Source organism: Nycticebus coucang, chromosome 3, assembly GCF_027406575.1.
Source record: "Nycticebus coucang isolate mNycCou1 chromosome 3, mNycCou1.pri, whole genome shotgun sequence".
In the NCBI taxonomy this organism is placed as follows: Eukaryota; Metazoa; Chordata; class Mammalia; order Primates; family Lorisidae; genus Nycticebus; species Nycticebus coucang.
The window spans coordinates 25,470,635-25,486,869 of record NC_069782.1 but is presented as its reverse complement, the minus strand read 5'-3'; the positions used below and the strand labels follow the sequence as shown (position 1 = coordinate 25,486,869).

At 38.0% G+C, this 16,235-nt stretch overlaps 1 protein-coding gene across 1 annotated transcript in view; it reads left to right on the top strand.

The window, feature by feature from the left end:
• Nucleotides 1–16,235, top strand: part of CFAP54 (cilia and flagella associated protein 54) — a 339,644-nt gene that overhangs the window by 17,922 nt on the left and 305,487 nt on the right. The window contains exons 5-8 of the mRNA XM_053586325.1: nt 518–576; nt 7,555–7,698; nt 10,316–10,429; nt 10,554–10,655. Coding sequence (XP_053442300.1) covers nt 518–576; nt 7,555–7,698; nt 10,316–10,429; nt 10,554–10,655 — 419 coding nt within the window. The remainder of the gene's footprint in view (nt 1–517; nt 577–7,554; nt 7,699–10,315; nt 10,430–10,553; nt 10,656–16,235) is intronic.

Genomic DNA, 16,235 nt, shown 5'->3' with positions numbered 1-16,235 from the left:
GCTATATACCTGTATATTATATGGGTCTGTGAATGAATATGATGTGAACTGTTATGTGTTACGATTTTTAAATTATTAAGAGACCCCTTGTTGAGTATTGTACCATGCTGATTTAAATATGTATTCTAATATTATTTGGAAATAAATCTTTATTTTCCAACTGTAAGGAAATCATGACAATCAATACTGTTTTATATGAATTAATAAAACTACAGGGTACGTAAATATGTCACTAAAGATATTCTTTTGTTCAATATATTTCAAAACTTAAATTGCCTTTAAAATGAGGCCAAAAGTTTCCTGTGTCAACATATTTAAAATATGGCCATATTAGTTATTTAAATGATTTTCTCTACACATTACAAGAAAAATTATGGTGATTATAACTCTTTACCATTATTAGAATTCCTCATGGGATCACTTGTTCCAGGAACTACAGACTTAAACCACAGAAACTGGAATATGAAATTCCACATTAGACTATGTAACACGGGTAACAATCTTCTTCTTTATCTAGGTACCATTTACATTTACACCATTTGCAGAAAACTGATGGTCATAGGTCAGTCTTCCAAGGTATGAAATGAACTAACAGAATATTTTCTCCTATATTTCCTATTTTACTTTAAGACTTTCATTACATAATACATGGAATGTTAAAGAATATTTAGTGAATTATATAATATAAAATTTAACAAATACATAGTTTTACTATTCTTAGTTTTACTTTGATAGTGGTCATATGTAAAATGTGGACAATAAAGTATTAATGAGAAGAGAGGGAATTCCTGAAGTTGATAGGTAATCTCAAGTGATTCTGTCTCTCAGATGGTCATACTTGTCACCGTGGATACTGGACATCCATCTGGGTTGCTCTATCTCTAGGTAGGGTGACCATCCTAGGGCTTGCTCAAGATAGTCCTAGTTTATGCCTGTTGTCCTGGAATCATTATTAACAGTACCCTGTTTTACTCTTAAAAGTGTCCTGGTTTGGATGATAAACTAAGGTTACCCTTTTGATGTCATGCTATGGAGCTTGGATTTCACTAGGTTTAAAGTGCTTGCACGTACGTAATGCCTATATGCTGATTAGGCAAATAAACACTTTAACCCAGTCATAAAACAAGGGCAAGGAGATTTTATTTTATAAGATTCTTACTTCCCAGTACTTAATGCTCAGTTTTAGCTTGAGGAAGCTTGAGGCACTTCTAGTCACTTCCTTACAACTTTGATAGCACTTTTGCTCGGGGGGTGGGGAGGAGCATATTTATTCCCTGTATTCATTTTCCAGTTATTGAAACACAATCCAAGAAGGGTAAATTTACTCCAGTGGAGACCCTGCTTGAGTTGTTGCTGGCATCTGCAACATTACTACTTTATACTTTCTTTTGTTTTCTTTCTTTCTTTCTTTTTTTTTTTTTTTTGCAGTTTTTGGCTGGGCCTGGGTTTGAACCCACCACCTCTGGCATATGGGCCTGGCACCCTACTCCTTTGAGCCACAGGTGCCACGCTTCTTTCCTTTCTTTCCTTCTCTTCCTTCTCTTCCTTCCTTCCTTTCTTTCTTTTTTTCTCTCTCTCTCTCTTGCCCAGGCTAGAGCACCACGGTGTAAGCCTAGCTCACAGCAGCCTCAAATTCCTGGCCTCCACTGATCCTCCTGCCTCAGCCTCCTGAGCTATTAGGACTACAGGTGCCCACCACAATGCCCAGCTAATTTTTCTGTTTTTAGTAAAGATAGGCTCTTACTCTTGCTCAGGCTGGTCTCATACTCCTGCGCTCAAGGGATCCTCCTGCCTCGGCTTCCCAGAGTGCTAGGATTACAAGTGTTAGCTGCCATGCCCAGCCTTTATTTTTCTTTATTTCATGAAAGAACCTTACCCCCAATATTCTAACATCCAGGAGAGGTACTTTTTTCTTATTTCTTAAAAGCATTGCTAAGTATTTTAAATGTTGACAATATTTTAAAAATTAAAATGCAAGTAAAGATATTTGCATGCTCAATGAATAACATGAATTGTGTGTTCTCTTTCTGTTTTGCTCCTCAAATTAAAAAAAAACCTGTTACTGTCAGTGACTTGAACAAGCTCTGTGCCAGCATTTTGAGTGTGAATTAAATTGAAGGGATACTGTCCCATGTATAATGTAAATTTGGCCTACAGACTATTCTAATGACTCTACATTTGGTTCCAAATGATTTCCTAGAAAGAATTTGCACTTGGTATAACAACAAATACAGCTTCACAGGACCATCATAGTCTGGTCTGCTGCAGGGTTTGGCTGCCAAAGCTTTGAAGGGCAAAGACGTCTGTGCCAACATTTCACTGTTAGTGTTTGTACTTGTTAATGCTGAGAGAATTTTAATTTAAAGTGATAGTCATCTTAAAATAACTTCTTATTTACAACCTACACAAGACATCTCCTCTCTTCCTCACATAACTTGAGTTTGTCTCTGACAAAATAAGGGGTGAGGGAGAATAGTTGTATGGTCTCACTGTCATGGGATGGGAGTAAGAGGAGTGAGGGATGCAAGAATTGCAGGGTGGTAGATGGGTATACTGTTGCCACCTGAAGATCAGGATGGAATTCTTGCAGTTTCCTTAATATAATAAGTTTCAAGGAAATTAATCATTTTCTCTCAGAAATTCCCTACCTTCTAGATGTTAAACTGAATCCTGAGCTGATGTTAAAAATGGACAAGTCCTTGGAGGTCCCACTATGTCCGGGTTCTCCTAGGTTTTAGGGACCTGGATACTGTAGTGACCTTAAGCATAGACAGGAGGAGAAATAGGTGTGGGATCCTCAGGCTGTTCATGGTGTTACTTGAAGGAACTCAGGAAATTTCGTCCCAAAATATGACTTCCTAGTATAAAGAATATTTTGAATCAAAGGCCATTCAAGGTCAAGACACATTGCAAGAGGTTTTCCCTCCATCTCCATAAACTGGACTGATCTGATCAGAAGATGAAAGGGGACAATTGACTCCCCTTCCCCCTTTCTGTTTATTGTAAGAATGAAGGTCAAGAACATAAGGAGACCTGGCCCAAATTAAGTAAGTCACCCAGGCCAGGTGCAGTGGCTCACACCTGTAATCCTAGCACTCTGGGAGGATAAGGCTGGTGGATTGCCTGAGCTCATGAGTTCAAGAACAGCCCAAGCCAGAGCAAGACCCTGTCTCTAAAAATAGCTGGGCGTTGTCATGGGCACCTATAGTTCCAGCTACTTGGGAAGCTGAGGCAAGAGAATTGCCTGAGCCTAAGAGTTTAAGGTTGCTGTGATCTGTGACACCACAGCACTCTACTAAGGCTGACAAAGTGAGACTCAATACCTGTCTTTCAAGTTAATCTACAAATCAGTCTATTCCTTCCCCCAGCAATTCCTTCTCCCTAGCAACCATTTATGGCCCTATTCAATTGAATTTCTCCCTCCCCTCTAGATGGCATGTATAAACACATCTTAACTCCACTGAAAAATTGGGATATCATTTTGTGATTTCTCCCCAGGTGCATGGTAAATAGATCCTTCTCTTATTGATCTGCTTTAATTATAAGTTGATGTTTCAGTGAAATTTTAGGGAAAAGGGCAAGTTTCTCCACACCCCTACACAAGTCTAGAGCCATCTAAACTCCCATTTCTATAGGATCAAAGCATCATGGCCTTGGTTATTATTATTGAATCAATGCCCTGTCTCAAAACAAAACCAAATGAAGCAAAACAAAACAACTGTATAGTACTTAGAAAACATTAAAGAATATAATAGAATCCAGCCTAAGAATCTATTGCTTTCTCTTTCATTTCAAAATTGAAATAATTTGGCAAAGTATGCGTTTTGAGTAGCTATTATCAAATTATTTCACATATCGTTACATAAACTTTGAATTCCAACTTTGAAGTTGCTTCTGTGTCATGAGGGAACGACATAGCTGATAACAGTGAAGCTGCAGTGCCATCCTGTGGCCAAGCTGGTTGTTTTTCCTACTTGACTCTTGAAACACCCTTGCAAGGCCTGTATTCTAGATACAGACATCATTTGGCTTTTCCAACTTTCTTTTTGAAAAGAACAGACCTACTGTATCCCCTATGTCCTATCAATTTTTAAATATAAATATTTATATCTAGCTTTTAAGGGTAAAAAATAATGCTACAAATTGAGCCATTTTTTGAAAATGACTTTCCATGTTTAAATTTTTTTTTTTTAATTGTCATCCTCAAGAGTGCTATGGCGTCACAGCTCAGCAACCTTAAACTCTTGGGCTTAAGTGATTCTCTTGCCTCCGCCTCCCTAGTAGCGGGACTACAGGCGCCCAGCTACAACACTCGGCTATTTTTTGTTGTTGTTGTTGTTTAGCAGGCCCAGGCTGGGTTAGAACCCACCATCCCCGGAGCATGTGGCCGGCACCCTAACAGCTGAGCTATGGGTGCTGCCCCATGTTTAAATTTGAAATATAGTTTTCCAGAACCCTAAGTTTTTTATGGTGAGCTTTTCCCCTTTATCAAGGCTTTTCTGGCTAGTGGAAGGAACACTGTAATAGGAAGTTCAGAGACCTGAATTATAGCCACAGCCCATTTAGCCTCTTGAAGTCAAATTAGACTATGTTTAAGGTCCTTTGTGACGCAAAAATTTGGGATTGTCTTTAATTCTAACTCTAAATCCAAACCCAAACTGAAGCTATTTTTTAAAACTTTTATTTATTTATTTACTTATTTATTATTTATTTATTTATTTGGAGACAGACTCTGACTCTGTCAATGCTAGCGTAGAGTGCTATGGCACCATAGCTCACAGCAAACTCAAAGTCTTAGGTTCAAGTGGTCCTCTTATCTTGGCCTCCTGAATAGCTGGGACTACATGCACTTGCCACAACATTTGCCTACTTTTTCTATTTTTATTAGACACAGAGTCTTGCTCAGTCTGGTTTCCAACTCCTTAGCTCAAGCATTCCAACAACCTCTGCCATTCACAGTTCTAGGATTCCAGGTGTGAACCACTGCACCTGGCTGAACCTATTTTTATTTGGAAATATGAAATTTCTAATACCAGCAGTCCCGAGGGATTTTGGAAAGACTTAAATTTAAGTGGGTTAATCCCATACCAATCAAACCACAATGATCCAAATGCAAAAATATGAAATAAAGGTTGTCAGAGAGCAGTGGATGTGAGAAACTCAGCAATTTTTGGTGATAGTCAATTTCATATCAGTTCACAGCAAGGTTAGCAAACAACAATAGCAATGATAGCAACAACACCAGCGATAAAGTGATCTTGGGCTGACTTGTTAGAGGTACAGTGTCCAGAACCAGGGACTGAGACTATACCGTGGTCCTCTCATACATGCTAAAGGGACTTTGACACCCTGGCGTGAAGCCACACAAGACTAAGCATGATGGAGAAGGGCAGTGCAGGTCTGTGAGGTATGGAAATGCCAGGGAGGATATTTATCCTGGAGAGAGGCCAGAGGACTGCACAGATGTTTTCAGATTCCTTTTTTTTTTTTTGAGACAGAGTCTCACTTTGATGCCCTGGGTAGAGTACCGTGGTGTCATAGCTTACCTCAAATTCTTGGGCTCAAGTGAACCTTTGCCTCAGCCTCCTGAGTATCTGGGACTACAGGCACCCGCCACAGCACTTGGCTGTTTTCAGAGAATAGGGTCTCACTCTTGCTCAGGCTGGTCTCCAACCCGTAAGCTCAGGCAATCTGCCCACTTTGGCCTCCCAGAGTGCTAGGATTATAGGTGTCAGTCACTGCAAACTGGCCCCTGTTTTCACACTCTTGTAAGAATATAATTTGGAAGTGAGTTTTAGATTATTTTGTGTTGTTCCAAAAAGCCCAACTAGGACCAATGTACTGGAGGCATATCAAAATGGATTTTATTTTAGATTATGGAATATTTTTTCAGGTTTAAAATTATCTTCTGCTGCCACATGGTGTGTCTCTTTTTACTGGCTGTAGAAACTCTTGGAGAGAGAAGTGGCAGGGCCTCTGTGATGCTTGTGATGGATATGGTGGTGGAGATGAAATTTAGATTGACTTTCAGCCCTTTGATTCTATGATTGCTTGAAATATTTCCATATTTAGCACCATAAACTGAAACTTTTCTATGAAGGTCAGTCAGTCAACAAGTATTAATTGCATGTGTACTATATACCAGATAAAGTTCTAGGTGCTTGGGGGTACAATTATGAACAGAACAAAGTTTCTTTCCAAAGTGAACTATGTTCTAGTGATATAAGCTTACATTACAGTGGATGGCAAAGAATGTTACAGTTCTGTGTTAAATCCTGATCTACTTTCAACATTCTCCTTCCTTTAGCATCAAAACTGACTATTGGAGAACTCAGGCCTTTTAGACTTTGCCTTTCTCTTAGATTTCCACTGAGCTGCTTGCACACATCTTATATATCCTGTCTTTGAAGGCTCCAGAGATGGTAATAGGGTCTGAAGGTTATCAATGTTTTGCCCATTTTTACTATTAAATAGTATATCAGTCTGGTGGGTTTGCTTTATGTATATGAAGCTCCTGGATGTTTCTGATTTGCCTTTTTAAAGTGGGCAGTTTTTGTTTTTTTTTTTTTGAGACAGTCTCACTATGTCACCCTCGGTAGAGTGCTGTGATGTGACAACTCACAGCAACTTCAAACTCTCGGGCTTAAGTGATTCTCTTGCCTTAACCTCCCAAGTGGTTGGGACTACAGGCACCTCCCACAACGTCCAGCTTTTTTTGGTTGGAGTTGTCATTATTGTTTAGCAGGCCTGGGCTGGGCTCAAATCTGCCAGCCTCCATGGATGTGGCTGGCGCCCTACTCACTGAGTTATAGGCGCTGAGACACTATTTTTTTTCTTTAATGATTTCCTCAATGATTGGAGGCCTCATTTGTTATTGAAAGAGGAACTTTATCCTGCTGTCCAAATTTATTATTATTGACAATCTAGAATAATACTTACTAGCTATCCTGTGGCTTGTTTTGCTGACTTTAGGCTTATTCTACTGAATTCATTCAGTAATGCTTGGGAATATCTGTTATGTTCCTGCCATTATTGTAGGAACTGGTGAAATAAGAGTGCATATGGTTCTGTTCTTACTTTCTTTTCTCTCTCTCTCTCTTTTTTTCTTTTTTGATTCTAATCTTGAACTTTTCTATTAAGCATCACTGGCCCCTAGCTCACTGGCTGTGAGCCTTTTCATTTTCTCTACCTCTCTACTAGCTGGTATACCAGCTAATATTCAGAATGATACTCTGCTTCCAGCTAGCTAATAATAATTGTATTGTTGGCGATAGCTCCTACACTACCATAGACATTTGAGAAATATTAATAAATTGAGCCAAGAAGCTTCAGGGGCTAAGAAGAAAGACATTATAAAATGGCTAATTTGAGATTTTGAGTTCTCCATTCCTTTACTTTTTAAATGTTTGCTTTTTCGTGATTCATTGTTTATGGTATTTTTGGTTTATGTAGTCAGTGATCTGTGCTTACAATTTACCATTTGTTGATATTAAATAAAACTATCATTATTAGCTTAAATTGAAAATAGATCTGATTGTACCCTTTGTTTTGCAGGCCTTAGAGTATCTCCTGTGGGCCAGCGTATGTATGGAGTCGTCTGTCTCACTCCTGGCCATCAGGTACTTGACCTGGAGAGTTACTCTCTACACTGCCGTCTGCCAGTGCTACTACGACTGCCAAGATGGTATTCACGGAGAGGTACGCAACTTTCTAATCCACAGCATTCCAATATTTTAAAATACAGCTCATCCAGCATTTTCTACCTTAGGTGCCTATGAGGAAAAACAAAACAACGCAAACAAAACATAACAAAAAAAACAAAAACAAAAAAACAAAACAACAAAAAAACCCACCAAAGAATTGAAATGTAGCAAAGCCAAAAGTTCACCAAGTTATTTGTGGAAATTCGCTTGTTTTTTTTTTTTCCATTCTGTTGATCTCTTTCCTTCCTTTCTGCTCTTTTTTTCATTCTCTCTTAACTGCCACCTTCTTTGCTCCGTTTCTGAATATGATTTCTGTTATCTTTTTTTAATTAAAATTTTTATTTTGAATTGGCAAATAATAATTGTATATACTTATGAGGTACAACGTGAAGTTTTGATAAATTACCATTTACATTGTGGAATGATTATTTCAAGCTGATGAATGTGTCTGTCACCTGACCTGTTTATCACTTTTTTGTAGTGAGAACGTGTAAAATCTATTCTTTAGTAATTCTGAAATATATAATGCATTATTATTAACTGTGATAACCACCTCAAAATCTTCTACCTTCTGTCTTTCCATCCTCATTTTGCTCGTATACAAGCCAGTTTCCTTCCCTGTTTGGTTTTGTATTCTTTACCATTTACTATATTCTTGACTTGCTTTTCTCTGCTAACCACCATTTGGTACACTTTCTAATCACCATTTAATACACTCTATTTCTTTTTTTCTAATGATGACATATTTTTTCCTAAAGCTACTAAAATGATAAATAATGAAATGTTTGTATAGTTTTTAAAAGTTTCAAAATATTAAGGGGATACAAATATTTTTGTTACATGGATAGCATTTGTTATGCTTGAATCAGGACTCTAAGGGGGCCCATCACTTGAGTAGGGTTCACTGTATCCATAAGGGAGGTTTTTGCCCCTCCCTTCTTCCTCCTCCCCCTGCTTAATTATCAATGCCTTTTACTTTCCTCTGGGCACACATGTGCCCTAGTTCCAATCTATTACAGAGTTTAGTTTAGTTTTTCCATTCTTGAGGTGCTTCACTTAGAATAACGGTCTCCAGTTCCATCTAATTTATCCTTTTTTATGGTTGAGTAGTACTCCATGGTATACATACACGTACAACACATTTTGTTAATCCACACATGAATTGACAGGCACTTGGGTTGATTCCCTAGCTTTGAAATTGTGAATTGTGCTGCAATAAACATTTAAATGCAAGTGTCTTTTTGATAAAATGACTTCTTTTCCTCTGGGCAGATACCTAGTAGTAGGATTGCTGGATCAAATAGTAGATCTTTTAGTTTGTTGAGAGTTCTCCATACTGTTTTCCATAGAGGTTGTGGTAATTTACAGTCCCACCAATGGTGTAATGTAAGCATTCCTTTTTCTCTGCATCCATGCCAACATCTATTGTTTTTGCACTTTTTAATAAAAGCCATTCTAGCTGGGCACAGTGGTTCACGCATATAATCCTAACACTCTGGAAGGCCAAGGTGGGTGGAATGCTTGAGTTGAGGAGTTTGAGACCAGCATGAGCAAGAGCTAGACCCTAACTCTACTAAAAATAGGAAAAACTAACCAGGTATGGTGGAAGGCACTTGTAGTCCCAGCTACTTGGGAGGCTGAGAAAAGAGAATTGCTTGAACTCAGGAGTTTAAGGTTGCTGTGAGCTATGGTGCCATGGGACTCTATCTAGGTCCACTGAGTGAGACTCTGTCTCAAGAAAAAAAAAAAAAGCCATTCTGACAGGGGTAAGGTGATAGATATCTCACTGTGGTTTTAACTTGCACTAAATGATGATGATTAGTGATGCTGATTAGTGATGTTGAGCAATTTTTCGGGGGTTGTGGCCATTTGTTTATCTTCTTTTGAAAAACTTTTCTTTATGTCTTTTGCCCACTTTTGTAGTTTTGAACATTTGGGAACATTTGTTTGAACATTCCTATTGGGAGTCTTCCACGTTGGGAAATTTATTTATTTATTATTATTTTTTGTACAGACAGGGTATAGTTATGTTGATCAAGCTGGTCTTGAACTCTCGGCCTCAAGCAGTCCTCCTACCTTGGTTTCCTACAGTTCTGAGATTATAGGCATAAGCCACTGTTCCAGTCCCCCTTATTGGAAATTTTAGCCCTTCACATATATTAATATTGTGATTGGTCTAGAAGGAACTCAAAATGTAGCGGATGTCATAAACAGTTATATAGATAACACAGCATGTTATGGTAGGAAGGTTCGGATTTGAGAATGGCAACTAACTGTTGTGTGTGTGTGTGCACATCCCAGAGAAGTAATAATCTGTAGGAAGCTACTGTTTAACCCATATTTTGGTTTTCCATCCTTTTTTTTGAATTTCATAATTTATAAAATTAGCATATCTGACAGCTTATTAACCTTAGATTTATAGAGTTTGGTGATGCTTATAGCAAATGATAGACTGGATAGATGGCTTCCATGCTATAGGAAGTCAGCATCAGCCTGGGCTTAATTTACAGATCAAATCAAATGTCTTGGAGAATAAAACTCATTGTCTTTATACACTTTTAATCACTGTATTCTAGCTTATTATTAATTAAATTTATTTTAATTGCATATAGGCATTTGCTCGTCGTGCATTGGCTAAAATTGATGAATTAAGACAACTGGAATTACTGAGTTTCTCAAAGTCACAGGAAGAATCCTCAAGACTTTATAGAGAGGCTGCAATAAAGGTATAAAAATTTCATGAACTGAAGAAATTTACTGCACTCTATGACTGATCTAAGTACTTAATATTAGTAGCTGAAAAGTGTATCCTATTGTTACTTCATTATATAATTCCTCTTTTGGAGGCAGATGGCAGTGATGATCTTCAAAAGAGGAGCCTTTGAATCTAGAAGAAAAGTCAAATCTATATTTAGACCAAAGATAAGAATTAACATAAAGGAAGCACAAAGTGTAAGTCTAAAAACATCTTCTCAATTTAAGACTCTTTTTTTGCAGTGTAGTTGTGTGATATGTCTTTTAAACCTAGCCCCTCATTGTTAAATCTTGTCCCTGATTCTGTGCACCAATGGGCAAATAGAATGATCTCCCAATTTGGTGTCACAGCTCACAGCAACCTCCAACTCTTGGGCTTAAGCGATTCTCTTGCCTCAGCCTCCCAAGTAGCTGGGATTACAGGTGCCCGCTACAACGCCTGGCTATTATTTTTGTTGTTGTTGTCGTCATTGTTATTTAGCAGGCCTGGGTAGGGTTCGAACCCACCAGCCTTGGTGCATGTGGCTGGCACCCTAACCACTGAGCTATGGGTGCTGAGCCAACTTCATCTCTTTCTCAAAGCTGAAGAAGAGCCTGTGAAAGGTTTGAATGAACAGGCTCTTGCAAATACACAGGTCTCTGAGTGCTTCCGCACGTGCCTGTGTCTCTGACTGCTTTGTGTTAGCTTAGCAGGCTTGGGGTTGCACAGAAGATGGAAACACCTTTCTCATCGCCTTAGGTTTCCTCACCTTTGGGAGTGTTCAGGAACTAGGTTATCCTGTTGCAACAAACAGCCCCCATACCTCATGTTGCTTAAAGCAACAGTTTATTTCCCACTGGAGTCATATGTTATTATAGTTATCAGAAGCTCTGCTTTTATGAAAGCCGCCCATGGCCAGGCTGAGGAGTAGCCCTCATTTCGAAAATTGCTGGTTGCTCTCCAGAGGGGATAGGAGAGAGCTCTGGAAGATCTTGCACAGGCAGTGATACTCAGCAGGGAAGTGGCATGAGTCTTTTCTCACCTATCGTAACTAGTCACACAGCTCCTCCCAACCACAAGCACTAAGGACTATCCCAGGGAAAGGAATAGGACAAGGTTTTGCCTGTGGGGTCCTCTTCCCCCTTCCTCCCTCTTAATTTTCTTCTTCCGGCGCCTGTCCCTTTTCTTTTCTGATTCTCAGTATCCCTCAAAACCAGTTTCATATCTTGTTGAAACTTCTCCTGACTGTTCTAGATGGCCACTTTCTTCTGTGAATTTCTATGTAGGGACTGAAAATTAAAGTGAAGGGGCAAAGGATGAGCAGCTTTTGCAGAAGAGTTATAAGATCTCAGAACCTGGAAGGGGTTTTGAAAACCACCTGGTTCAATTTTCTTCTATTAACAGTTGGGGAAAATAAAGCTTAGAATATTTAAATTGCTGGCTCAGAGTCACCAAGGCAGCCATTGGTGGAACAGGTATCTCCAAGTCCACTGCTTTTGCACTACTTGACTGTTGCTGTCTGTCCCCATTTCTTGTTAAAACATTTAGGAGTAATTCATTTTTTTCCCTTTTAAACTAATCTTGATATTTAAATACAAATATATTCGGACACAGTACCTTACCATTGCTACTCGGTATGACAGTGTCTACCAAAAGTACATTTTACACATCCCTTTAACGTCAGATCCCTTATAGACCTGAAACTATGAAAATTCTAGAAGAGAACCTAGGAAAAACTCTGCCCCCCTAAAAAAGAAATTATCACATCAAAAAGATACCCATACTCATATGTTTATCACAGAACTATTCCCAGTACCAAAATGGAACCAACCTAAGTGTTCATTAATTGCTGATTAGAAAATGCAACGCACACCATGGGATACTGTTCAGCCATACAAAAGAATGCAGTCATGTCTTTTGCAAGATCATGGGTGGAACAAAGTCAAATACCACATGTTGTCACTTATAGGTGGGAGATAAATAATGAATACACATGGACATAGAGAATGAAATAATAAACACTGCCCTCTTAGAAGGGAAGAGGGTGGGAAAGGGAGAGGGAGTGTGGGATGCGAAATTACCTGATGGGTACTATGTTTACTTAACTGAGTGAGGGTTTCACAAAAAGCCCAGATTTCACCGCTATTTAGTGTATCCATGTCATAAATCTGCACATATGCTCCACAAATCAATTAATAAAATAAACCAGTTCCATTACTGACCAATAGTACATAATTAGTGGGGGTGGTAAATTGCCAAATTATAAGCCAATTTCTTGGATGAGCTGTTGAACTGGTCACCTGTGTATTGTTAAATAGTAATGCTAGAGTCTTTGTAAAAGAGCAAGAGACAGCATTTCTCACCAGCATTTTTTTCTTTGAGCAAACCAAATTTAAATATCCAAAACTGCAAGATTGACATTACTTATTAGGACTTATAATCATCCTTACAGAATTAATTATATTTCCAAAGAAAAATGTTTAAAATCCCAGATAAAAGTACATTAAAAACTCATTTAAAATCCCAGATAAAAGTACATTAAAAACTCATTTATCAGGTGGTGCCTGTGGCTCAGTGAGTAAGGCGCCAGCCCCACATACCAAGGGTGGCGGGTTCAAACCCAGCCCCAGCTGAACTGCAACCAAAAAATAGCGGGGCATTGTGGTGGGTGCCTGTAATCCCAGCTGCTTGAGAGGCTGAGGCAGGAGAATCGCGGAAGCCCAAGAGCTAGAGGTTGCTGTGAGTCCTGTGTACATCATGGCACTCTACTGAAGGCGGTAAGGTGAAACTCTGTCTCTACAAAAAAAAAAAACAAAAAAAAACTCATTTATCTCTTTTTTCTTTTAAGATAATAAAAGATAAAATTCTGGTGTCATTTATTTTGGAGGACAATTATAATTATTTAGTGGGTAGTTTTTACAGACTAGTCAATACAACCTTATAATGTCATGCTGTATTACATTGATATGTTTTGCAGAATGTCCTGCTTCATCTGTATGAAATAATTTTAGTATGTTTCTACAAAATAGTCATTTCAACATGCATTAAATCTATTTTCTAAAACATTTGTGAGTTTGTAAGTCAGTTGTTATCCCACAGTAAATCATTTTGACTTCTAAAAGATTCTTTGAAAGGATGACTCATACAAACTCCTAATAATCAATCATGTAGCAATTCATTCAACAAATATATTTTAAATATCTGGTATGTGGACAAGCTGGAAGAAGATTATATTAGTGAAGAAATTACATGGTAAAATAATTATAGCTTGTGATAAATATTAAGTAGGAAATAATGGTAGTGGTGTGGTGGGAATTAAATGAGTTACATGTAAAGCTCTTAGAATGTTCCTGGCATTTATTAATAGTAGGTTCCCAGTAAATGTTAGCTATTATTATTATTTTTATTCATCCATTCATCCAAGAACTACACATGTATTAAATGCCTACTGTGGTTTAAAGAATAGTGGAATATAGAAATACTAAGTCAAAATCCTTGCTTTTTGAATGGACTTGAAATAATGAGCAGGATTTGACTAGACACAGAGAAGAGTGGGAAACATACTAAGTAAAGGACCAGCACATGATCATGGCTTACAAGCCAGAATAGGCAAAATTTTGGGGGGGGGACAGAGAAATAGAGCTTGATTAGGGTAGGCATATGATGTTGGGCAATTAACATAGTACATCTCATAGAGTAAATATCATGGAGACCATAGTATTTAAAGGTGGAACAAACTATATGGTGGTGTCATCCAGATTCTCATCCATCCTGGCATTTTAAACAATAGTACTGTATATCTTAGTAATATATGTACCATATAGTATATGTAGTATATGTACCATAATTTGTCTAGTATTTTTATTATTTTTAGTTTAGTTTCCATTTTTTTGCTATTACAATTATTGATGTCAGCCACATCTTTAGGCATACTATTTTTTTCTTTATTTCCTATAAATAAAGTTGAAGATGTAGGATTTCTGAATCAAGGGAAACAAATACTTTTTATTTCTCCTTCATATATTGCCAAATTGATTTCCAAATGGATATCTCTATTTTCTTTTCTTCTTCTTTCTTTTTTTTTTAGAGACAGAGTCTTATTTTATCACCCTCGGTAGAGTGCTGTGGCATTACAGCTCACAGCAACCTCCAACTCCTGGGCTTTAGCAATTCTCTTGTCTCAGCCTCCTGAGTAGCCAGGACTACGGGTGCCCGCCACAACACCTGGCTAGTTTTTGTTGCAGTTTGGCTGGGGCTGGGTTCGAACTCACCACCCTCGGTATATGGGGCCGGCGCCCTACTTACTGAGCCACAGGCGCCTATCTCTATTTTCAAAGTGACACCTGCATGTACCAATTTTACCACAAGTTATTATTATTTTGATATTATTATTTGTTTAAACTTCTTTTGCAAATTCAGTTTTAATAAAATGGCTCATCATTTTAGCTTTACTTCTCTGGTCCAGTTTTTCCTTATATTTGTGTTTACTCTTTATATATATTTTTGTGTGTATGAAGTATCTTTCTCAGTATTTGACCATTTATCTACTGCAGATTTTTAATTTTTAAAATATATTTGAATGAGCTCATTTTTTTTTTTTTGTAGAGACAGAGTCTCACTTTATGGCCCTCTGTAGAGTGCCGTGGCCTCACACAGCTCACAGCAACCTCCAACTCCTGGGCTTAAGTGATTCTCTTGCCTCAGCCTCCCGAGTAGCTGGGACTACAGGCGCCCGCCACAACGCCCGGCTATTTTTTGGTTGCAGTTTGGCCAGGGCCGGGTTTGAACCCGCCACCCTCAGTAAATGGGGCCGGTGCCTTACCGATTGAGCCACAGGTGCCGCCCGAGCTCATGGTTTTTGTGACATTAATATTTTGCTTGTCATACTTGATAATCCATTCTTTTATTGCTTTAACTTTCTTTTTTATAGATCTTTAAAATATTTATATTTGAAAACCTTTTACTTAGTATTCATCTATACCCCTGATAAATATTTTTCATTTTGCTAGTTTTTTAATGATATTTTTATAAGTGATTTCACTTTTTTATCTATCTGGGTTTTACCATTTCATTTTGAATACTTCTAGTTATTAGAAAGTTTATTATGTTGTTACATATATATTTTAATGCTCTGTTTTAATGCACAATAAAAATCTTAGGAGAAACCCTTACCTCTGTTTATAAGGAAGGAAAAGGCAGGGTGTGAAGTTTAAATTTTAAAGAGGTTTTTAACGTATCAGGTGACCTATGGATTGAAAAAGCACAGAAGTTAGTGAGTAGAGAAGCTGGTGTTTGGGGAAAAATAATCTAAAGCAGCTTTATCCCTGCTTTTGTTTTTGTCTTTCTGACTTTGTTCCAAGAAGAAATAAAAGCAAGAGAATTGTGAGGAAGATGGTTGGGACCTTATAGCCGAGAATAGATTCTAGAAAAGCTAACTAGATATACAATTCTTACTGGTAGTCTAAATGCAGAGAACAGGCCATTTGTCAGAGAAAAGAATATTCTGGTCCAGGAAAACAGAGTGACTGGGAACTCACACCATGGTCTAACAATCACTAGCTTATTAGTATACAGCTGATCAATTCTTCCTTAGAGTTAACCACAAGCCTAGTTATTTATACTATGAAATACTGTTTTGAATTTGAGTTTGAAGACTTTCAAGTGCTAGAATTTCCTGCATTGCCTATTAAAAATGTCTCACCCATACACATGGAATCACTGGAGATTTGGTCTTGAATCTAAAAAGCAGCCCTAAGTGATTCTCAGGCACCAAAGTTTGAGTATCAGTTCCTTAAAGG